This window comes from Hylobates moloch, unplaced genomic scaffold (assembly GCF_009828535.3).
Source record: "Hylobates moloch isolate HMO894 unplaced genomic scaffold, HMol_V3 SCAFFOLD_8, whole genome shotgun sequence".
Classification (NCBI taxonomy): domain Eukaryota; kingdom Metazoa; phylum Chordata; class Mammalia; order Primates; family Hylobatidae; genus Hylobates; species Hylobates moloch.
This window is the reverse complement of record NW_026652283.1, coordinates 45,205,284-45,230,320: the sequence shown is the minus strand read 5'-3', so window position 1 is coordinate 45,230,320 and position 25,037 is coordinate 45,205,284. Positions and strand designations below refer to the sequence as shown.

Sequence of the window (25,037 nt, the reverse complement as noted above, 5' to 3'; positions counted from 1 at the left end):
CTGGGACTACAGGCGCCCGCCACCACGCCCGGCTAATTTTTTTGTATTTTTAGTAGAGACGGGGTTTCACCGTGGTCTCGATCTCCTGACCTCGTGATCCGCCCGCCTCGACCTCCCAAAGTGCTGGGATTACAAGCGTGAGCCACCGCGCCCGGCCAGAGGGAGGAGTCATTTTTATTTGGGGCGTGGGAGAGAGAAAATCAAGAAAGGTTTTGGTGGAGATACTTGAGTCTTGAAAGATGAGTACGTTCTCAGGTGACAGTGCAAGTGCATCCAGGCAAAGGGAGAAGTGTGAAGAAAGGCCTGAAGTGGTGAAGCACTTTGCAGGATTAGGGAACTACACACAGCAGTTTTCAGGTATTTTAAGCTGCTCGTGTGGACCAGCCATGTGTATGCTTTTACTGGAGGAAAAGAGGAGTGAGAGTGAGCATGTGCAGTAAGGAATCATTGGCTGATGTCTAGAGTGGTACCAGCCTAAGCTGCCTTCTAAGAGTGGTACAGTAGCTCCAGAAAACTGCCACGTTTATGTGCATGAAGGGAAGAGGGAGCTCGTGGGCCAGGGATAGCAGGGAGGGAAGCGGCCACCCTACCTTTTAGCATATTAGCTGTGTACAGTCTGAGACCGTAGGCAGAAGACCTCTATATCCTTATGGTAAATGTGGGAACTCACAGTGTGAAGAATCAGTTAGATCGTGCTTGTAAAGCTCTTAGAGGAATGCTGGCACTCTGTGTTAGGTGAGCAGCTTGGCATACCCTCAGCTGGAGAGCTAGCCTGCCTTGCTCTGCATCCCTGGTGGGTGTGGCCACACGGGGGAAAGAAGCAGGTGAGGGAATCAGCTCAAGGCAGCTGGGATTTTCTTTCTTTCTCTCAAGGTTCCCTGCAGCTGCTGCAAAGTGACCTCTCCACTGGAGTTCTTATAGTGCCCTCTGTGGCAGGCCCACCCTAGGGCCTGCCTTCTCTTGCTGGCTGCTGCTCAGAGTCTGTATTCTGTCAAATGAGGCAGCCTCTTAGTCCTAGTCCAATGATGAGCCCCACCTGCCTCTCCTGAGTCCTTGAGGAAGTGAATTCTGGGCTTGCTCTGGAGCACAGGAAAGTTGGGAGCTCTGCTGGGTATGTTTGGGACCTGGATTTAAACCTAGACGTTCTATTGAGTGTGTACTCCAACCCTTTGGGCCAGTTACTAGGGCCCAGTGCAGCTCAGAGCCCATGTCTCTTTGTTACTGTGTATGGGCTGGTCTGTCTGGGCGAGGAACCACAAGCCACTTGAGGAAAGGGACTAGATATACTGCTTCTCTTAATCCACAGAGCTAGGCAAGCAGAGGGGACTTCAGTAAACTAAGAGGCATAAATACTGTAGAAAAGCTGAGGACAGTTTGGGAGAAAGATGGGGTATGGTGGCAGGGGAAAGATGAACTTACCTATTGAGTCTGAGAGGGTAAAGTTAGTCTGCCTTGTCCCCAGGGTTTCTTTTGTGTGTGTGTGTGTGTGTTTGCCTTCTTTTGATTTTGCTGTTCCTACTCTAAACCCTGAAACTGGGAGTAGTTGCAGAAAAGACGAGGAAAAGACAGGGTAACTTCCTTCAAGGCCAGAAGCACAGTCCTGCCCTCCATCTCCCACACTGCCTATAGGTCAGTCTGCAAAGGCGGGTTTCACCATGTTTATCAGTAATAATAGAACACCAATGCATTGAGCCCCAGTTGATGCCATCTGTGTTGGATACTTTACACACATGATTGCATTTAATCTTCACAGCTACTGAGGGGCTGTGAGGGCTATTGTCCCTATTTTATGGGTGCTAAAATAGAAACTCAGAAGCTTGCCCACCACATGACCAGGAGGATGCAAATTCAGTTTCTCTCCTTCCATAGCTTCCCTCTTGTCACTTGGCCCATAGCAGATACCACCTGAAGGCAGTCTGGCCTGGTTTGAACTGGAGACCCAGGCAAACACACAGCATCCGTTATCAGTTGCGTGTTCAATGAAAGTCAGTGAATGGGCAAGGATAGGGATTGGCCTTGTACTTCAGGTCTCTTGAGAGTGACACCACTGTGTATGTAAGAGGGTGTACCCATTTGTATATGCCTGTCTGTTTGTGTTTAAAGAAGTGCATTCACCCGGTTGGGGAGGTCTGTGCAGGCTTGAGTATGTCTGTGTATGTTCTTATGTGTGCACGGGCCCACAAACGGGAATGTGGGTGAATGTGTCGGTATGGGATTTGTGGTCTGATTCTAGGCGCTAGAGGTGGGCAGATGAGGCCCTTGTCCTTGGAGGGCAGTATGGTGCAACATAGAGAGATCTGGACTGAACTTGACGCTAGAAACTAAAGACATGGGCTCTGGTGTTGGGTTACTTGCCCTTTCTGAGTCCTCAGTTTCCTCGTCTAACAAATAAGGGAGTTGGATGAGGGAGTTTCTTCTTGTGGTCTCTTGGCCTCTTCTACCTCTGCCATTATGAGATCATTCATGGAAACTTAGACTTTCCCTTTTTGCTCCCATCTAAACATGAGACAAATGCAAGGAAGACAGCAGAAGTTCCTCTTTTACCCTTACCAACTTCAATGTCTGGCCTTGGGATGGCTCCACTGTCCCATTGGAAGAAGTTGAGGGTCCAGGGAAGGCAGGGCATTGCTTGGCATCAGGACAGGAGAGCTAGGGACTCAGGTATTGTGGTGGAGTTTGGATAGCTGTCACTTGTCATATTTTGGGCTGGCTTAGACTGAAGCCAAATGCTTTTAGGCTTTGGGCTTCACCATGAGAATACAGGTTGAGAAGAAGCTCGTTGTCTCCCTGTTTCTTTGTGGGTGGAAAGGAGAGGGGCCTCTTAGTACCCTAACGGCAGGGAGCAGCCTAGGCCCTTCCTCTGATCTTTTATCCTCTATTTGTTGTCTTGGCAGACACCGAGTGATGCCCAGGTAGAGACTAGGAAAAGTAGCTGGATGTGTGTGCACATTCATGTGCGACCATGCTGGCTCAACCCATGGTCTTTCTGTGAGTTGACGTGGCCTGCTGTCACCTGCCTTGGAGGAAGAGTGGTTTGAGCTTGGGTACCTTACCTTTTCCTTGGCTGACTCCTCAGGGCTGATCTGGATGGCTGCTATAGATGGGACCTTTGGCTGTCTCAGTCTTCAAGTGGGATTGTAGTAGGTTTTTATTTATTTTTCCCATTAATTGGTTTTCAGTTCTCTTTAATTTCTGAATTTGACCGGCTGGGGCACTAGAGAAGAGATGGGCAATGTATGGTACAGTGCCCTCAGCCCTAATAAAGACATTTCTCTCTTGGCTGGGCTTACATCCCCTGGACCTAGGTCTCAGGTAGCAAGAGTCCTGTACTCTGCCTGGGCTGGGACATCTATATTCACCTCCAGCCACCAGTCACCCCGTGAAGTCCTGTGGGTTGGGACCTCTGGACTCAGAGGTGACTGAGACCTGATCTCCACCTGTACAGAACTCCTGGTCTGGTAGGGAAGATGGATGGGTCAATAGGCAGATGGGGGGAAAACACAATAGAAGTGGTAAGTACAGTGATAGAAATATGTGTATAGGGTGTGTATGAATCATCTGTGTTAAAAAATTACTTTGAATTCAGCTCTGTACTGAGTAAAAGAGACAGAGGATCCGTGTAAACACGTCTGTATGTTCCTGTGCCTCTTGCCTGTGCCATTCGATAAGCTTTGAACTACCCCGATGAGCTAGTCCCTGCTAGTGCCTGCTGTGACTTCTTCAAAGGCCCTAAAGCAGGGCCCTCAAGATACCCTAGATTGCCCTACTTGGAAAAGAGGGTGGCCCTCCTGGGGAGATAAGGTCCAGGCTGGCTTAGGAAGTGTTTTTGTGTGGGTGTGGGCAGGTGGGCTTGAGTTTGCACAGGCATGAACCCAAGTGTGTGTATGGCAGCTGTCAGTGGCCTGTCCCCAGCACCACAATCAGGTCTTACGTTGCTAGGCCTGGGCTTGGCACCTACTTGGCTGCAAGCAGGCAGGCGGGTTGCAGGCAGATCCCAGGGCAAGCCTGAGGCCTCCCCAGTGGTGTGTTTGCTGTGCCTAATTACCCGGCAGTTGTTTAACTATGCAAGCTGCATGCCTGCCTTTATTGCTCTGTGATTGCTGAGCTGCCTATGGGGAGTGTCATAAAAAGATATAAAATGCCCATTATCTGTCTGACGCCCTCCTCCTGGACTGTGGGTGTTTGTGTTTTATTTTATTTTTATGGCTCGAGGGAAGCTCTGCAGGAAAGAAAGGGAGGGAAGACGAGGGAGGGGAGGAGAGGCCCATAGGAATTGGGGGTTGGGAGAATGAGCCCCTTTCTACTGTGGTCAGAAGGGCTCTCCTAACCAGAAGGATGATATGGAAATGGCAGATCTCCAGGGTCAGGACAAACTGCTTAGGAAATAAGCCCCAGATCTTCCCCTCCTCATCCACCTATGAGTCTTGCAGCTTGTTTCCACCCTACCTAAGTATGCTGGCTTCTCCCTGCTTTAGGTCCACTGCCTTGGGTGCAGGACAGGGTTGTGAGAATGGTCTCTCATTGCCACCCAGTTCTTTACCAGCTTGGATGACTCAGATTGCGTACTGGCCTCCTAGAGCACCATGGCTTGCTTTGGGGGCAAATATCGTTAGCACTGCCACCTGTTCCTATTGCCCTATTGAAGCCTTCCATCCCTTCAGCTTCCCTTCTCTTACCAGCTACTGTGGTGTGTTCAGGATGAGCCTATCCAAGATTTCACTGGGTCTTAAGGAAACTACATAGACTATGAGAGGGAAGGGAATTAATACAGATTGAGGACCTGCCCTGTGCCAAACAGAACCTGCGTAAGGCACTGAGGGCAGAGATCAGAGATCAGACAGGGACCCTCCCCTTGAAGAGCTCACACTATATAACCAGAGTGCCAAGGTTTATGGTAGGTATTCAATAAATGTGTGTCAAATGGGATTGAATTCAACATAGCCATTCATTCATTCATTTTCATTCAGTAAATGGCTTTTGAGCACCTACTGGGTCAGGCACTCTGCCAAGCACTGAGAATAAAATACCAAAATAGACAAAATCCTAGCCGTCACTGGTCATTAGAGTTTTTTGGGAGAAGGACTTAAGGATTTAAACTCTGGATATTGTGATTCCGAAAATCATCCCCTTTCAACTGTGATAAGTTGTTTCCTGTGCCTGAACCATCAAACCCTAGACTATCAATGTACTGATCTTCTCTACCTGAAAAATCTTGGTGTCTACTGAACAAAGTATAAGCTCTCTAGCCTGACCTTTGAGACACTCGAAGTCTCTTTGAGCTGTGTCAAGATAGCCTGTATGGTCTACTTCCAAGCCTTATTCACAGTTATTCCATTTGGCTAGGAAGTCCTTTGCTGCATTCTTGCCTAGTGAACTCCTGCTTATCCTTCAAGACCTAACTCTTCTTATGTCCTCAGTGAAGACTTTTCCAGTTTCCCAGTGGAACTTCCTCCCTCTTCACACACCTATATCGAGTGCCTTCAGAAAGCTAGGCATGGTGCTAGAGCCTCCTCTGACTTTGTTCACAATTGATGAGCCTGCTGTGGGTTCCTTGCACTTCTTTGATCAGAATTAACTTCTTTTAAAGAAGAGTTTTATTGAGATATAATTCATATACCATACAGTTCACCCATTTAAGGTGTATAATTTGTTGTTTTTTAGTATATTTACAGGATTGTGCAACCATCATCACCATCTAAATTTAGATTTTTGTCCCCACTAAAAGAAACTCCATTAACAGCTACGTCTCATTTCCCCGCAAATGCCCCAGCCTGAAGCAACTACTCATCTACTTTCCATCTCTATAAATTTGCCTATTCTGGCAATTCTGGGAACTTCTTATATGTGGTTTTTATTGTGACTAGCTTCTTTCACTTAGTATATTTTCAAGGTTCATCCATGTTGTATTATAAATTAGTACTTCATTTCTTTTTACTGCCAAATAATACTTCATTGTATAGATAGTACCACTTTTTTTTTTTTAAATTCTCCCATCAGGTGATCAATATTTGGGTTGTTTCTACTTTTTGGCTGTTATGAACATTCATGTGCGAGTTCACTTTGTCATTTTTGCCTTTTTAAAAAAACACTTGTCTGTCTTTCCTAGTACATTGTGAGCTCTGTGAGAATAGGGGTCACTGCTGTATTGTTGACTGCTGTAACCCCACCATTTAGCCTGTGGATAGTACTCAGTAAATGTCAGTGAATAAAAGCATGCAAGCTTTCTCATTCTTGTTCCCCCCTTGTGATGTAATAGCAAATTGTTGGGACCTGTTTTACCCCCTAGCCCACTCTGCTGTGAGTATAGCTGTATGGGCATATCTGCCACCTGTGCAGGAGTATAAGTTCATTCATCAGTGCCCTGGACCAAGCCTCTCTAGTTAAGTCCTTCACCAACAACAGGTGATCTGAGAAACTTCCTTGAGTTGTCCCTAGAGTAGCAGATATGGCCTCGAGCAGACTCAACACTGACTCCACTGTTCTCTCTCCTTCCCTCTTCTGGGGGCCTCTGAATTGTTTTAAGCATGGAGGGCTGGAGCTGTGAGAGGATGCTTGCAGGAGGGAGTGTTGGGCTGGGTGGCCCCCTGGCTCAAGGCCAGGCTGGCTTTATGATAGCTCTGGATACCTGGGCATCTGAGGAGAAGAGGCTGCCCCTGCCATTCCAGTCAGTAGCCCATATGAACCAGGTCCTTGGAAGAAAAGGAATTTCTAGAACCAATAGCTCTGAGAGATTAGTAAAACCAATAGTTCTCTTTTCTTTGTACTTACTCACCCTAATAGTTTGAGCCCATAATTAGAATTGGGCTTTATTAGGCTAATTAGGAGGAAGGAATGATGGCAGGAGGGCATGTGGAGATGCATCAGCGTGGTGGGCAGTAAATCTAGGCTTTTAATAGGTTTGTTCCGTAATCAGATGGTTTGGAAGGCTGACTGGGTGGCTGCCCCCCCTTCCTTGTACTGCCACCACTCCTTGAAGTGGCCTTCACACTTTGCCGTCCTTGTCCTCGATGCTGGCAGCAGCACTGGGATATGGGGGCTCAGAAAGGAGGGAGGAGACCCCACCCGGAGCTTCATTGCCTATGCACGCGCCGTCCAGCCTGGCGGCATGATTACCTTGCTGAGAAATCCGTCCAGGCGTGGGGCTGCTGATAGCAATCATTGATTAAGAGGGTAATTGTCCTGAAAATTCAGATTGATCAGAAGGCAGAAATGATAACTTGTGTAACTGTGTTTAAAGCCACGTCCTGTCAATAGAAGAGACTGAGATGTATCGTGCCAAGAGGGGGGCAGAACGGATGGGTGTGTGCGGGCGGGCGGGTGCTGCCATCCTTCTCTCAGGGCTGAGCAGGATGTTTCTTGTCAGTAACCTGGACTATTGGAGATTCAATCACTTTTATCTCCCCCTCTCTCTCAATCCAAATGCCTTTTCATATTAGGAAATTAGAATTGGCCCTGCTCATGCAAGATTTATTAGCTCTGCTGAGCAGTTGCACCGAAGAGTAAATGATTTTGCTTTGCTGGAGCTTTTTACACATTAGGACCCAACTTCTCCTTTCCTGCTCTGTGCTACTGGCTGCCTAGAGGAGGGAATGAGCTCTAGAACTGAATACTTAGGGAGTGAGGGAAGAGCATCACTTGGATCTGGCTTCTTGATTTGCCAGAGACAGACTGACTTTTGGTATCTGACTGACTTCCTCCTACCTGGTCCCCAGACATGTCCCCTACTGGGGTCTAGGGTTGTCTCTCTCCTGAGGAGATGAGGTTTATTCCTCAGACTTGAATGCCCGGGTGGTGGCTTATCTTGGGAGCAAGGGCTCAGGGCTCAGAGAGGGCTAGAAGAGTTAGAGGAAGCAAGGCCAGGGGAGGGGCAAGAGTGTGTGTTGGGTGAGGATTGGCAATAGCAGCAGAGAATAGAGAGACACCATGACTTCTCAGAGCCCAAGCCTATACTCCTCTCAGGAGTGGGGCCACAAGGACCAGAGCATCTTTCTGAGCCCCGGGGGAAGCTGTCCAGGAAGCCACCTGGTTGCTTAGAGAGTGTGGAAGCTGTTTAGAACAAAGCTGAGGGTGTCTGGGCCTGCTGCCTGTCTGTATCTAAGGTACTACAAAGTTGACTCCAGCTGAGGCTATCTGATCTGCCAACAACACAGGCTTTTAGTGGAAGAAGGACCAGGGATCCATTCCATGTTTCTGGAACCCTACTGTGACCTTGGGCTGAGAGGCAGTGTGGGCCTGTGCAGCCAGTTGGACCCAGCCTGCCCTGAAAGCCAGGGCACCAGCAGGCTGGGCTTATTTTAGGGAGGACAGTTCCCCTTCACTGAGACTGTACAATCTCTCTCCTTCTTGCCTTTCCTTTTCAGCCCCTGACCTCCTTGGGTTGCTTGGGCCCATGGATGAACATCAGTTACTGTCATTCTTCATCCTCCCTATTGCAAGTGTCTGATCCTGGAGGCCTAGTGAAATAGAAAAAAGTGTGAGAATCCTTCTGATGTAGGAGCTGAGGGAAGGTTAATAGAACTTCTGGATTTTTTAATGAAAGGGATCCCAAGGACTGCCCATTTCAACATCCCTTTCCCCTTGTGGTTTGCACTTTTACTTGGCCCTGTGAAGCCTCTTTTTTTCTGCTTTCAGGTTATTTCCCCAAGTGGAAATGTGACTGGGCAAACTTGAGAGCTGTGGCTGGAAGTGATGGGGTTCCTGGGAGTGAACGGTGGGAGTAGGCAGCAGCCATTCTGGCCCAGAAAAAGGCTGAGTTTGGGGCAGGGGATAGAGGGAGGGAAGCAGGGAAGCTTTTGGGAGGAAAGAATCTGGAGAATGTCTGTAAGATGTTCCCTAGATGGGACCTGCTCTAAATAGACCACCAGGCCACCAGCTTTCTGCTGAAGGTTGGCTTAGGTCTTTTCCTGTACCTCACAAGGCGTTGTCTCAGAGAAGCCTTGACACTTCTAGAAGGCACCTCCCACTAGGCTGGATTGGGCAGGGCAGGCCTTCCCTCTGCCTGTGCCACCCCCACTGACCCTGCGCCTGCCGCAAGTGTGCTAAGGGATAGGGTAGTCTTGGGAGCCTGGTGTAGCCCTGCCTCCCCCACTCTGCTAGATTGTGAAGGCGTGGATGCCCAGATGGAAGTGCTGTGCCATGGGCAGCTTGGACTTGGAGATAGAGAACTCAGAAGACAGACTCCCAGGGGAGTGAGAGAAGCACACCATCTCTACAGGGTAATATAAATGGTGTTGCCTTCCAGAGCCTGGAGAAGGAAGGTTAATGGAACTTCTGGATTTCCAGAGAGGGAGTAACTGAATTCTCCTGCGAGAGCTCAGATGGGCATCCAGAAGGGGGCCTTGAACTGGGTCTCTGTGGAGGATGGGGAGTGTGCTGTGAAGACAAGTGTAGGCTAGCGTGGGGCAGAGAGGACAAGTGTCAGAGATCAGTTGGTTAGAGTGGGGCTGGGCCCAGTGGGGGTTATTGTCCTTGTCACACTTCTCCATTATAATATGGAGACATGGACCACCTTCTGCTTTAGCGAGCCTGAGGGACACCTACTTTCACCATCTGGCTGGGCTGCCGTGGGTGGAGGGCCTTGGATTGCACCGTCTGGAGCCTAAGGTTGGAAAGATGTGAGGACAGAGCCTTCGGGAACGACCCCAAGCAGATCCTCCCTCTACTCTGTTCCCTTCCTGTTCTGCTGAAAGAGCAGGGAAAGGGTGAGGTTTCAGGTTAGGGGAACAGCTCTGGGAAAGCTTTAGGCATGCTTTTGCCACACCCATTCCCAGCCCTGTCTTGTACCCAGACCCAGCCCTTCTGCCAAGGGCCAGGTGGGTTCCTGGGCCTGGTTGGGAAGCTGGGAGTAGATGGGAAAGCCAGGAGACTCATTTTCACTGGAATTTGACCTAAAGCAGGATTGGAAGGGAAGAAAAGAATTTGAACAAAAGTGCAGGCAGGAAGGAGCTGTTAACGAGCCTTTCTTTCTCTTTGGGGACGGAGCGGAGCGCATAGCGGGGCGCAGCCGCCAGCTCTCCTCAGAGCGGCTCTCTAAGGTAGCTGCAGTCTCTGGCCGCTGCCTGCTCTCGTTCGCTCTTTTTTCCCTCTCCTCTTTCTCAGCTCTCTCTATTATGGGGACTTGCTCCAGCTCTTTCTCTCTCTTCTGTCTCTCCTTTTGTTCTCTCTTTGTCTATTTATCACACTGTGAAGGTTGAAAGAGATGTTATTAATCTGGGAGAATGAAGGCAGGATTAGTGGTATGAATCGGATTTTGAGAGGTGTAATGATAGAAAGACTCGCTCGGCTGGCGGCCTGCGTGAGCTTGATAAATGGGGAGCACTCCAGACTGACTCGCGCCTTCCTCCGCGCTGTGCGCCCTGCCCGCTGGGGCGTGCCGCGCTCTCAGATCTGCCAGCCGGCCCACCCCGCTCCTACCTGAACCGGAGCAAAAAGCCAAGGGTAAAGCAGACACAAATATCTCCCATCGCACTTGGAGACATCATTGCTTTTAGCACCCTTTTCAAGTCGAGGCTTGTCGAGTTCTCAAAGGACTGTGGGCAGAGGGAGTGGGGACCTAGACTTCAGGCTGGAACAGCACCTGCCTGCTTCTAGGACCTGTAAGAAATGGATGTCAGGGGTCAGGGAGTGATAAAAAACAATCCCTAGACCAATCAGTTAAGAGTACCAGACCCTACGTCATATGTGATTAAGCAAAGTGCTGTTGAGAGAAATGGGTGTGGAGGTCAGGGTGGGGCATGGAGGAGTGGGAAAGAGAAATCATGAAGGGCTTCCTGAAGGTAGTGTCCTAGCAGACAGGATTTGGAGAAGGGAAGTTGAGCGTTCCAGGTGGGGAAATATAGTATAAGCAAACATGTGGGGCAGAAATAAGCCTGACTCTTGGGGTGGGGGTGAGGGAGTTGAATGAAGTACCTCAGATCTGATGAATTTCAGATCAAGAAGAGACCTAAGAAATCCAGTAGTTAAGTCCCTCATTTTTCAGTGAAGAAACTGAGACCCAGGGGCTAGAGTTTCCATTTCTGAAATTATTTTTTATCCAAGCCCTGTTGTTATTTCTAAAGGTACCCCCGTCTAGCCATCCAGAGACTATACAATGGGCCTCTCTCCTCTCCTCTGTGGCTCTGATCGCGTCCTTTCAACCTTCATCTTTGTAACCAGAAGGTCCAGGCTTAGGTTCACTGCTACTTGGTCTCCAGCCCCTTCCCAGGAGCCTTGGCTTAGGGTCCTCCTCACACTCCTGCCCCTGCTCAATCCGCAGTCTGTGTGGGTCATGCTGTCCCAGCCAACCAATTGCTGCCTGTGCAGTGAGGCAGGATCAGAAGCAACACACACCATTCTGGGCTCCAGAGGCCACTGGTCCTGAGAACTTTCCTCCTCTCAATCCCTACTGTGGCTCTCTCCACTCGCTGTATCACAGTTATGGGCCGTTACTGGTTTCTGTGTCTGTTTCCCGTCAAAGGACTACGAGTTCTTTGAGGGCAGGGTCTACATGTGATTCTGTTTGAGTTGCTGGGTTCTGGCAGGCCTTCAGTGAATGTGTGAATATGCAGTGAATGAATGCTTGTGTACTTTCTTCCTCTCCTTCTAGATGGAAAATCTAGAAGGATCTATTATCTTGGTCCTCTATTAGTTTTTCCCAGGCCTGGCTACCCTTAGGAATAAGGAGGGGTAGATGTGCAAAGGAACTACTATCTGTCTGTCTGTCTATTTATTTATTTAGAGGGTTTTCCTCTGTCACTTAGGCTGGAGTTCAGTGGCACAAACACAGCTCACTGCAGCCTCAACCCCCTGGGCTTAAGGGATTCTCCCACTCACCTTAGCCTCCCTAGTAACTAGGATCACAGGTGCACGTCACCATGCCTGGCTAATTTGTGTGTGTGTGTGTGTGTGCGTGTGTGTGTGTTTTTGTAGAAATAGGATTTTGCCATGTTGCCTAGGCTGGTCTTGAACTCCTGGGCGCAATTGGTCCTCCACACTCAGCCTCCCACAGTGCTGGGATTACAGGCATGAGCCACTGTGCCTGGCTGGAACTACCTTTTCATATTGGTAGAGCACCCCAAGATCACATAGTGGAGGGCCCCTGAATGGCCTTAGGAAACAGTACAAAGCCCTTACCGTGTCCTTTGAGGTCCTGCATGGGCTGTATCTCCTGCCTTCCTCATCAGCCACATTTCATGCTTGATTTTCTGTGCTTAGGGACTCTGGCCTTGATTTGATTCCTTCCAGGCCTTAGCATGCCCCCAGTCACCCCACCTCTGCCCTTCCCCCACCCCACCTCCAGTCAGCCAGCCAGCCAGCCAGGCAGCCAGCCAGCTTCTACTTACCTGTCCTCAGGGAAGCATTCCCCACCTAAGTCAGACTCCCCTTTTCTGTCCTATTATAAAAGCTTATGTGTCTTGTTGGAACCTTTATTACAGTTCCTTTGAGCTTAAGTCTCTTTGAGAAAGCCGTGGAAGTTCTCTGAGGACAGTATTGTGCTCTGTTGCTATATATGTGCATATAGCCTGGCATGTAATAGGCTCTCAGTAAATGTTTGTTGTGAATGAGTCAGTGTGATTCCAGAGCCTGCGCTCTTCCATCATATTACGGTAGAGTGAAGACTGATTTGACCAAGGAAGATACAGGAGCCAGGATGTTGGGTGCACCCCAAAGAGAAGGTTCTTTGGGCCTTAGCTCTGGAGGATGGAATTTCAACCTTCTCATCCTTTTTTTCCCTCCAAACATCAGAGAAGAGAAGGGCTTCATCTGATTCTAAAGGTTTTTACTTTCTTCCTGGGTGATCTTATCTACTCTTAGTTTCTTGTACCACTCATCTGCTTCTTAGGATTCTGTCTCAGCTCAGACCACTGGTCTGAGCTCCTAGCCTACATCTTCCCTGGGTGCCCCACCTATGGCCCACTGAAGGCCATATGGGTCCTTCTTGCTGATTTCCTTCAGTGTTGTTTTGCAAATATGTTTACATGTCTCTCCCTCTAGCCTGGGAGCTCCTTGAAGGCAGTGGCTTGGTCTGCTTGATCTGTGTATCTCCAGCACCCAGCACAGGGCTTGGCATGTGGTAGTTCCTCAATAAACGGGTGTTACATGAACAATCTAATGAAGAGGGAGGGGGATCTGGGATGAATGTTTTGAATACCCTTCTTCTTTTTCCCAGGGGGAAAGAAAGTGAAGGCATGTGTGCTGTGTGCAAGCATGCATATACCTTTGTATGTGAGGGGTGGCTGGGTGGGTGGTGGTGGCGGTAGTGCCGCATGCTCAATAAAGGATTATATTTTAATTTGGAAAGCACTTTAGAAACTTAAAGTGCTTTGCCTAAGTGCTGACTGCTATTAGTGTCTCTTTTTTATTAGGAAAAAGGACATGATTTTTCTCTTTTATCTTCAGGCCTGTCCAACTTCTGAGAGTCAAACTTAGCAAAATGCCTGCCCCTTACTGAGGACTAGTTACATGCCAGGTTCAAAGCTTTGGACTTGAAACACAGAATTCTGCTTTGCAGACTGGTTCTGACACCTCTGAGGGGATTAGCCCTAACAGCTCAGTATCAGGAAGGGGGGTGGGAGAGACGGGGTCATTTGACATAGTTCAAGCTGCAGTCTCTAGCCCCTCCTCTCTCCATCTAGGCCTGGGTGGGAGAACATAAGAACTTAGAATGTTTTGGGGAAATGGAGGAACATCCCAGTTGTTATCAAAACTCACTTGTTTTAATGATATGAAGGGCCAGCTTCTGAGAGAGGATTGGGGAGGAATGGCCTTAGGGAGTTGGGTTTGGTCAGCTATCACCAGGGATGATAGGACCAAGAGGCAGAGACATCACAGCTGCTGGACCTGGTGCTGTTAGGAGCCGTCAGAGGGCTGGGTTAGAGGGAGGGTGTATGTGTAGCAGTAGCAGAGGGAATTCTGGCGCAGGAGGCCGTGAGGGAGAAACTCACCTCTGTGCCTTACAAGCGCCTTTGAGGGCCTTGCTGAAGGAAAAGGTGACATCCCTCCCCATGGAGATGATTTGGTGCAGCAGTGGTGGGAAGTCTGGAAGGCCCCAGCTAAGCCCTGTAGTCGGGCCTCTCTGTTTGGCTTCTGCCCCAGGCTTCTTTCCTGAGGAACCACAAGATGGACAAGCACCCTGGACTGTCTCTGCCAGCCCTGGATGTGGAAAGCTTTGCCTATGACTGAGGCACTGGGAGTGGGGCTTTGGCCCAGCTGGCAAGTGCCCTGCAGTCCCTGTCTCCTAATCGGGTCCTGATCTGGGGGAGCCAGGATGGGGGTGGGTTGGGGGGAGTACATTGAGCCAACTGCCTTAACTGAATTTCCATACCTCCTGTTGTTAATTATAGAGATGTAATAATGCGATTAGTGCACGATTAAAAAAAATCCCTGATATGATTACCATGGATTTAATATCACATGATATATCATTATATCGTTATGCAGTGACAGATGTAATTGAAATACACTTATTGGAGCCGGGGGTGGTGTTTCATTCAATCCCCAGCACCCCGGGGAGGAAAGGGCTGGCTAAAAAGAAGTGGTGGGAGAGGAAATTGTAATGAAAACAAAGAAAACTCACAATGTAGCTCTCACCCTGGGCAGCTGGCTCAGACTGACCTGCTGCCTTAGACTCTGTGACAGTGCACGTGGAGCCCCAGACAGGCCACCCTCTTCTGCAGGGACTGAGGCAGCATGGCTCAGGAGCTACTTATCTTATTCTCAACCCAGAAACTTCACTGTCCCCAAGGCCCCTCTGACTCAGCAGTGAAGCCAAGAAATCTGGGAGCAAGAAGGAGAAAACTCCACCTGAAAATACTCGGGACCATAATACTTGGGATCAAACTGAGCTGGTAGCTGTCTGCCACTCCTGGGACCCCCAGTACCAAATGCTGTGGGACCTAGACCTGTGGCATAGCCCCTGCCTTTGCTGTAGTGGTGGCCCAGCACACTAGAGGCAGCCATTGTGTTGAAGGCGGTGAGCAGTAAGGTTAAGTACACATAGACGATAATTATCCCACTCAGGTTCCATTGATGAAGAGAGGCAGCAGCAGCTCTGGGGCCCCTGAAGTATGTTGGTAGCCAGAGAACACTGTACACACAACAGAACTGCCATCTGGGGTTAGGGAGGATGGGCTCGTGTCACCTGATGCAAGTGTCCATCCCTTTGCTGCTTTAGCTGTGCGGGTCAAGCCTCTGCTGGGCCTGAGGAATGAGTTGGGGGATATCCACAGGCTGAGAGTACAGCAAAGGAGGAGACAGCAACAGTTCCCTCTTCCTTAAAACAGGCAACTGAGCCCCCAGTTCCAAGAATGGCTGTGGGATGGGCCGTTGCTGTTCTGCTGGGCAAGAACAACTATGGTTCCTGAAGGAGACTGGGTAGGATTGGCGGGAGTAGCAGCTCCGGAAACCAAGCCTCCATGCTTGGTAGTATACCCGAAGAGATGTCTTTTCTTTTTTTTTTTTTTTTTTTTTTTTTTTGGACGGGGGAGTCTTGCTCTGTCGCCCAGGCTGGAGTGCAGTGGCGCGATCTCGGCTCACTGCAAGCTCCGCCTCCCGGGTTCACGCCATTCTCCTGCCTCAGCCTCCCGAGTAGCTGGGACTACAGGCGCCCGCCACCACGCCCAGCTAATTTTTTGTATTTTTAATAGAGACGGGGTTTCACCGTGGTCTCGATCTCCTGACCTCGTGCTCCGCCCGCCTCGGCCTCCCAAAGTGCTGGGATTACAAGTGTGAGCCACCGCGCCCGGCCGAGATGTCTTTTCTTCCTCTCCCCTTCTCCTCTCGCTTCCCCTTTTCTCAGTGGGGACCACTCAGAGACAGCAAATACAACCCCCCAACCCCCTCAAGAATCTCTCAGCATAATGGGAGACAAAATCCATGTTACAGGTGCCGTTCACAGTATGGGGGATTTAAAGGGGGGATGAGCCAGGAAAGACTATAAAGGAAGGTACTTTTTGAATTGAATGTTGAAAGAGGAGTGTGTGTTCAAATTAGGACAAAATGTGGGAGAAGGCAGAGGACGTTCTAGACAGGCTGAAGGAACTGCTTCATCAAAGGCTTGAAGGCATGAAACAGCAATCCCAGGACTTGGTGGGCAGTAAGGAAGAGGAAGGAATCAAGATTGACCCCCACATTTCTGGCCTGGTAGACCAGGTAGATGGTAATAGCTTTCACTGCAATTTGGGAGCCCAGGAGAAGCAGCAGTTTGAAGAGGAGATGTTGAAATGAGCTTTAAACATATTGAGAATCAAGCATCTATGTGAAATCCAGGGGGAGATTCGAGGTAGGCAATAGAATATATATGTCTGACACTCAAGTAGGGGTAAGAAATACAGATTTGGAAATTAGAAAGGTTGAAGACAATGGACTTGAGGAAATCACCCAAGGAGCCCAAGGAGAGTGGTTGCATGTAGAAAAAAATAGGAAGAGAGAGTGCACAGTGGGTGAGTACACAGATACGATGACCAAATGCAGAGGAGACTATACAGGAGATTGTGGGGAAAATGGCAGAGAGCTAGGAAAACTGAGTAGAGTGTCAAGAAGGGAGAAGGGTTTCAGAGATGGAGCAGGCTGCAAAGTGGCGAAGGCAGGTAAGAATCTGAAACTGTCCACAGCTGTGGGGCAGCATGGCGGCAGCTTGACCAGACTGCAGGGTGTGAAGGAGTGAAGGAGGAAGGGAGTGGAGGCAGTCTTGAGAAGTTGGTCATTAACAGGAGAACAGCAGTAGCTGGATAGGATGTGGAATGCATATAGAACTTTAAAAATAATCTAAAACTTAACATAGGTTTCAGAGAGCCAGGCAGTGTTTTAAGCATTTTACAGACAGTAACTCATTTAATCCTCACATCAACTCTATGGGGTAGGAACTATTATAACCCCCATTTTACAAGGAGGAAACCAAGACACAGAGAAGTTATGTGAAAGTGATAGAAATCTAAGCATATGCTTGAATGTTAATGAAGAAGCCAGCAGAGAAGAGGAGGTTAAGGATTTAGAAAGACAAGAGATACTAGATGGAGCAAGGGCCTGAGGAGGTGGGAAAAGGATGGCCTGTAAAGCACAAGTACGGGTTTGGCCTTAGACAAGAAGCGTAGTGGCTCCCCTGTTAGAACAGGGGAGGTGAAGGAGCAGGTGGGGAAGGATGCAGATGCATTTGTAGCTAAGGGGCTTGCAGAAAGAGCTCTACCTAGTGGCTTTATTATCTTTGTGAAAGTAGGAAGGAAGTAGGGTTGGTGAGTACCATTGAGGGTTGCTAAGGTTGTGGTCTTGGATCTGTAGTAACCACTTTCTGTATATAAGAATGACTTTTTCTGGCATTGCTGAGCCCAAGAGCAAGTGTGGAGAAATGGAGTCATGGTTGGGGTTTTCCAGAAAAGGTGTGCTCTAGGACAAGTGGGCAGGGTGTTGAAAATTGGGGGATGGGTGGTTGAAGTGATAGATTCAAGGGTTCAGGTTAGTAGAAAAGTACTGAAGCCCGAAAAGGGGATAGACAGACTAGGGGCAGGCGGGGGCTGGGAGGAAGCAAGAGCAGAGGGAGAAAGCAAACAAAAGCTAGAAGGTTAGGAGGCTGGGGCCAGAGTGGAATCCGTCCTTGTGAGATTTCAGAGGGAGGGCAGTTCTGGGTGATAGCAAGGCTCAGGGGGTGGCTGTGGGGAAAGATGACTGAAATAGGTAGAGGAGAAGGTCATTAGAGCACAGGGAGTCAAGAAATTGAGAGGCAATTTCCATGGCTGGGTTATCTTGTAGATACTGAAGTTACCCAGAGTGATGATGATTTGGAATGAAGTCCCAGAGGGAGAGAGGAAGAATAGTCTAGAAGCAGCAGGAAAGAATTTGAAGACATCTGCAGACTATATCCAGGAGTGAGTAGGTATTGGCTTGCCAGTTAGTGTTGCTGCATAACTGATCACCCTGACACTTAGTGACTTAAAATAACAACAAATACTGTATTATCCTTCATGGTTTCTGTGACTGAGGAATTCAGGAGAGGATAGGTAATGTGGTTCTGGCTCAGGATCTCTTGTGTGGTTATATAGTCAGGCAGTGGCTGGAGCTGGCACAATGTGGTCAGAGCAGTTGGGGGCTGGCTGGGCCTCTCTCTTTCTTCACCGAGTCTCATGGCTTCTATCTGTGTTCTCTCTGCATGGGTTAGTTTGGGCTTCCTCACGGCATGGCTACCTTGAGGCAGTCTCACTACTTAACACAGCAGCCCCAGACTGCAGGGAAACTTTCCAGTGATTGAGGTGGAAGCTGCCTAAGCATTTTTGCAGTAGTCTTGAAGGGCAGGGATGGTGACAGAGACTTAGTCTTGATGGTAGGTATGTCAAAGTCACAGTGAAAGAAGAGCATATGAGATGGGAGATAGTGTTGCAACCCATCACAGGAAAATACACTCTGCCACAATTGGTGTTAGGCTGAACCTGGAAAAGCGTTCCCTGGGAAAGGGAGAGGGAACTGTATTCTCAAAGGCAAGGTGCATTTTGAGCAATGGCACCAAGAATATCTGGAGGTAGCAGTGGGAGTGAGTAGTCCTGGGTGATCTCAGATATACCTGGAGGAAAGTACTGTCATCCCATCTCGCAGTACAAGAAACTGAGGCTCAGAAAGGTTTAATAACTCATCCAAAGTTATAGTGCTAATAGCTGGCAGAACTGAGCCTTTCTATGAGGCATGGGCTGCTGGGTGTGCCATAAGTATATGTGGCATACTCCACCCTAGTGTTTACCTGTGGCCTCAGGTATTTGGCTCGCCAGCTGTGGAAGTGTTGGTCAGGATAGAGAGTTAGGTAGTAGTTGTGTCTGCCAGACTTTCTCTTCCCTGTCCTCTGGAGTATCACCATCACAGCTTCATCTCTGTTGGGGGTTAGGGGAATGGCAGTTGGTTTGATTTGGTTCCTAGTCTTGAGCAATCGCCTGCAGGGTGACAAGTCATCCAGAGGTATGGTTAAAGGCCTGCTCCTCCTCACCTCTAGGTGGGCTGGATAGGCTGAATATGCTAGCACAGGCTTCGAAACTGGGTTTTCTGAAAGTTGCAGAGCAGCCTATTCTGTCTGCAGCCTGAGCTGGGTTCTAGCCGTTTAGCCCAACCATAGCCCTTCCCACTGTGTGTCCACTCCACTCTCAGGGTCCTGGTAGGTAGTATATGGGTGGGCAGAGACACCATAGCAGCTGCTGAGGCCTCTTTCCTCTTTGAAGGATCTGATGCTGCAGCCGATGAGGGCTACTTCATCTATTAAACCCAATACACTTGTCGCAGCTGCTAAGCCCCCGTAAGCCGCCGAGTGCCGTGTTTGTGATGGGACTGACAGTGCATGGAGGAGGCTGATTATACACGATTCCATTTCGCGGGCCCAGCAATGTAATTTCACAGGGCGATCAGCGTTTGCATGTAATAGCAGGCTGTGCTGAGGTGTCAGAATATTAAAGGCGCTAATGGCAAAGCTCCCTGTTACACAGGGGGCCACCCGCCGCGCCTACAGCAGGGCTATGCGGCAGGCCCGTCGCAGATGGCTGGCCACTAAGCTAATGGGGCAGCAGCCAAGGCGGGCAGAGCCACGAGAGGGGAGAGCCAGCCGGGAGCAGCTCGGCACCTGCTTCCCTGCGCATGGAAATTGCAGCAGCCCAGGGGAAGGGAAGCGTGCGTGCCTGCCTGGCACAGGGCTGAGGTGGTTTGGCTTGGTAGGCCCAGCATCTTTCACCTCAGCCAGCTCCACCTGTCCCTGTGGCTCGCATCAGTACCTGCCCTGGACAGGACTCAGGAGCTCCTCAGTCATCCTCCTACCTGCCCCACCCTCTGGCTGCGAACCCCAGGGGCTAGGTGCTGACTCTGCATAGCTGGGCAGGTGGACCCTGATGGCTGAGAGAGATGCAGCCAAAGAAGTGGCACCCAGAGGATTTGGAAGCAGCTTTGGGAAACGGGCTTGGGCACAAGCTCTTGGAGAGAGCTCTTAAATTAGATTCCTGCCCCACACTGATCAAGATCAGAAAGCTTCTGGGCCCCATACCCCCATTCCCCCAAGCTGGCAGGAGAGGGAAGGGAGCAGTGAGAGGGAGCAGGCAGGAGTAAAGAGTTGGACACAAGGCCCCTTGATGCCATGTTGCTGCCAGGTACGCAGAGTTGAGAGGCAGTGCCTTAAGATGTGGCTCCCCTCTCTAATTTGGCTGTCCCAGCCGCACCCAAGCCTTTATTGTGCGTGCTCATGCCACTTTCCGTTGTCCTTGCTGTGCCTTCCGTCTGGAATGTTGTACTCCCCTGCCACCTGTCAAACTGTCCCAGCCTGCCAGTACCACTCCCTCCAGGAAGCTTTCCTAGCCTCCTCCAATCTCACCAGGGTCTGCTTGTCTTCATTGTCCCCTGTAGGCAATCCAAAGGGCTCAGCCTTGCTGATCCTCCTGCTCTGATGGGTCTCTGAGTGCCAGCCTTGGCTCCTCAGCCGGAATCTCTGAGACATAGCCCATGACACCTCACCCTGATCAGGACTCCCAGGAAGGTCTCTGCTGAGATTTGTAGACAGATACAATCTCTTAAGGAGGGCAAATGGAGGGAGCAAGTAATGGAAGGGTGGCAGTCACCTGAGGGCAAGTCCGATGCATTTGTGGCATGCCAGCATATATGCGCTTGGGCCACTCCATGGCCTGCATATCTTGTGGGGAGAGGCATGGGCTTTAAAAGTGAGTGGTGGGCACAGATGAGTACAGGTGCAGAGGGGTAGCAGGTGTGAGGATCCAGACCATATGTTGGCAGGAGCACAGTTTGCTGTGGGACCACCTATGTTTTGTGGGCAGCTATCTGCGTCTGTTGGCTGTGCCTAAGCAGTACCCAAGATGGCAGGAGCTGGGGGGAGCATGAGGTGCTGGGCCCTGGTACTATGCCTAGGGTGGCCCCGTGAGGCTAGTGGTCACATCTGAAGGTTAGGCTCTGCAGGTGCATGTGTCAGTACCTGGGGAAGACGTGCCAGGGCTCTCAGCAGGGCCAACAGCGGGAGAGCCCAGGCTGAGGGAGAGCAGTTTTAATTAACCGTTTTTAATATCATTTTGGACTTTGGCTGGTATGTGAAGGTCCCGCTGGAAGCAGCATTTGTAAAAATTAAATCCCTCTTATTAGGAGCTTGGCAGACCCATGTGCATGCGCCACCCCCCCCCCCCCCCCACCGCCCCAGGAAGTGCTGGATGAGGCCATGTCACAGCAGCAATTGGTTATCACGCCTTATCTGGGAATATGAAACTGTGCGGCATGACACCCACGGCCACAGTGGAGATGCCAATTCATCTCGCCCTCGCTCTGACAAGCCAGACTGCCCTTCCTGAAAGGCATCCGTCAGGCAGGACTGGGTTGCCGCCTTGCCTGGCAACTCTGCTTTCCTGCCAGGGGCCCAGCTTTCCCTGGTCCAGCCTGGCCCTCCTGGGCTCTGCTGTCCTCCATCCCCCTTTCACACGTCCCAGTCTGTGGAAGATCTTGGGGAGTCATAATTACAATAATAATCTAATCACGGTGACGCGGCAGGGCAAGCATCTAATGTTATCTGAAGTGGTCTTCCCGCTTAGCTGCGATAAGACTCAGGATGACGTGCAGATAACGTTGAGCTGCCCTGTCCCCGAGCCATAAGCAGAGCGGAGGGGCCTCAGCAGCCCTGCCGCCCGCCCGTCGCTTTAAGCCGGGAAGCGGCAGCACCTGCTAATGCAAGTGTTTAATATTTGATGGGCTGGGATAAAGCAGGATCACCTTCGAATTGAATTGAGTGTCAGCCGAGAATCTATTACTGAAATTCGGGTGTGATTTGACAGCAAAGTAGACGATGTTATTCTTCACTAGTTACTGCAATCTTCTCCCCGACATCACTTAAATATTTTTTTCTTTGCTTGAGTAAACACACATTATCCTTCTTTTTTCCCCCTTCCTTCCCTTTTTCCTTTTTAGAGGGGAAAAAAACCCATCCAGCTCGCCTTCTCCAGGCTGATAGAGTAGATTGTTATTTCTTTATTTGTCCTATTAAATGGAATTTCTGATCGTTTAATCCGGCCTTTGTAAGTGATTTTAAAGTACTTGAAAGGCGGCCGCCACTGCTCTCTGGCCCACTGCGCTCCAGCCTCAGCCCTGACCAGGTTCAGCGGCTCCTCTGGCTATGCACCGCCCACTGGCTGCTTCCCTCACTGCCTCCATCCCAGCTCTGCCCTGGCTCTGGGCCAGCATCTTCTTCCCTGTCCTTGAGCCTCACACTCAGCCCCTGATTTGTGGGTTCAGCTGTGGCCTGGGAAAGGGTGGGGGAAGGCTGGCTGGGAAGTTGGGCTGTGGCTGGTACCTCTGCGGTCAAGGAGAATGGCTTTAGAGGGTGGTAAGGTTTAAGTACCCTCTCTCCTAGTCTCCTAGTACCCATGGGGCTGGAGTGTTGGTTCTTGCAGCTGGAAAGGAAGGGTGGACACAGCATCTGGGCCCTGGGCCCTGGCACAGATGCTGTGTGCAGCCTCCCATTTTGCGTTTCTGACCCTGTGCTGGGCCCTCTCCCCTGCGCGTTAGTGGGATGGAGACCTCCTGGGACTAGCAAAGGGCTGGACCACTGCAGCGCTCATCTACTCACAGCTGGCAGTCACTTTGGTTCCATCACTGGACCCCCTATCCAACTTCTAGAAACTCACCCAAGCTTCATTCTGACCACTGCCCTGTACGCTGTCCTGCCACTGGTAGAAGGGCAGCCTGGTGTTTGGGGACTTCTAAAGTGAGGGGATGGGTAATGTTTGAAGGTCCAACTAGCTACCAGGCCTACCAGGAGAAGCCCAGGATTTGGTTAACAGGCTGAGCAGGAATTAAATCCTATTTGGCTACTTCATAGTGATCTAACCTATGTTAAGTCTCTTCTTTCTGGGCCTCAGTTTCCTCATCTGTGGCATCAGGTCAGTCATGGCTAAAAGCGACTGTGAGGGAAGGCTCTGCCCCTGCCCTGCCATGTGTGCCCCCCCAGGTGGAGGTTGCTGGCAGCCAGGTGGTGAGGGAAGGGGATGGGGGGGGGGGGCAATGGAGTACTGGGGCCTGAGCAGATCGATGCCCCCAGCACTTCCTTCCCCATCCCCAGGAAAACAATTAAGTACAGATCGATGGGTGGCCGCTTTGAATATGCATAAGTGAGCACTTGACCTTCAGCAGAGCATCTGCGCCCCCCACCACACACACACACACACACACACACACACACACTCTCTCTCTCTCTCTCTCACACACACACATACATACACACACACGCCCCTTGTACTCCCCTCCCAGCTGCTTGAGTTGACCAAGTGACCTTACTCCTCTCCTCAGTTGAGCCACCACAAAGCTCCCAGATCCTTCCGTAGCCTGGCCTGCTTGTGGTCAAAAGCACCTTGACCATGGCACCTTGCTGACCAGCTCTCACTTCAACATTTCTGTCTGTGAGGTGCAGTTTGGACGCACTGGTTTCCAACGTTCTGCCTGAGGCTAGTCTTTGTGAACAGTAATATTGTGAGGAGGAGGCTGGGGGCTCCTGAAAGGGGAGATCCTAAGGAGGGGTGCAAGGTGCAGGTATGCCCTTGTGAGAGGAGGGCTCCTAAGAAGGAGGAGCCTCGTGAACGGAAACTCCTTAGAGAGGAGTCCTGGTGAGGGGCACCCGTTGAGGGCCAGGGACTCAGATGGGGAGAAGCCCAGGAGAAAAGGCACTCTGGAGAAGGAAGGGACTTTCTGCTGGGTCGGGGGAGGACCTGGGTGGAGAAGGGACTCTCACGAGATGGCATTATGAAAGGGATTCCTTGTTGGAAAGATTTGGGGGGTGGGGGGAAGACCTTGTGCGTGGGGTTGGTTCAGAGGGTCAGGGCCTCCGTTAACCACTTGCCTCCTGTCTTCCAGGCTTACAGCTTCGCCATGGGCTGCTGGCCCAAGAATGGACTTCTAGACATGAACAAGGGCCTCAGCCTGCAACACATAGGCCGGCCCCACAGCGGCATTGGTCAGTCCCTTCGCATATTCCCCCGGCAGCTCCATCCATCATCCCTTGCCCGCATGCCCCAGTCCCCAGGCACACAGAGAGTTTCCATGGCTCATTCAGTGCCCCAACAGGGCTCTCTACATAGCTGGGGGGATGGCAGAAGGGGGGTGGAATGAGAAAATTACTGAATGGGACCACTGGAAGGCACCACTCAAAGTGGTATTTTGGAGGAGGCTGGGGTCTGGGCTTTCGGTGAGTCACAGGTGGCCTTGGACTCAGGCCAAGGTCCCCCCTCACTGGCTGCATCTCTAGTGGGCAGTGTCCTCAGTGGGTGGGGACATGTCAGCTTACCCACCCCCCATGGAGCTGGAGGAGGCTGTTTAATATTGTGTCAAGTCTGTGGCCACTAAACTGGACGATCAATGGGAGTTAAGGAGATGAATTATTTAAACCTCACCAGCTTTTAATTAGTCGGGGTCCTTCTGACCGATGACTCCGTCCACAGGGTATTGACTCCCCCGCAGGAGCAGCAGCCTCCATTGAGCGGTGCCTGGGTTGAGGGGGGCCATTCGGGGTACCAAATGGGGGTATACCCTCAAGGGGATTCTTGTTTGGAAGGAAACTGGAGTGGCTATGATTCCAGGCAGTTGGAGGCTCTGTTAGTTTCTGATCTATCAGTATGAATATGTTATCTGTCTATCTGTGTGTCTGCATATGTGTGACACCTTTAGCTGTATGTCTGTGTGTCAGACTGAGAGTATAATGTGTCCATGATTATACATGTCTGTTGGGGAGCGTGTAACAGTATATCTGTATTTTTCTGAGGGCATGAGTCTGTGTGGAAGCAGCTACCAGTCTGTGTGTGTATCTGTCAGGTGTGTCTGTTCAGTTCTGTATATCTTACTTTGTTTGCATATGCACATGTGTGCATGCAGATGCTCTCAGGTAGGGCACCTGACCAAGCATAGGCCTTGTTCCAAGTGGGGAAGAGCCAGAGTGTCTCTGGGCAGTGCGCTGACATTACCACAGCCTGTGAGCCTTTGGGGTCGCATCATTGTGGGGGGGACTGGAGAGAGAATACCAGTCACCTCCTTCATAGTAGACCCCTTATCCATTCCAGACATTCACT

The 25,037-nt window shown here is 50.4% G+C and overlaps 1 protein-coding gene across 8 annotated transcripts in view; it reads left to right on the top strand.

Moving 5' to 3' along the window:
* The window catches only part of ERI3 (ERI1 exoribonuclease family member 3), a 133,060-nt gene that overhangs the window by 82,332 nt on the left and 25,691 nt on the right, over positions 1-25,037 (top strand). For 6 of the 8 annotated variants that reach the window (XM_058443386.1, XM_032160603.2, XM_058443388.1 and 3 more), the window contains one exon: positions 23,830-23,929. The exons of the other annotated variants lie outside the window; for them this stretch is intronic. In XM_058443386.1, coding sequence (XP_058299369.1) covers positions 23,830-23,929 — 100 coding nt within the window. The remainder of the gene's footprint in view (positions 1-23,829; positions 23,930-25,037) is intronic. 8 annotated transcript variants of the gene reach the window in all.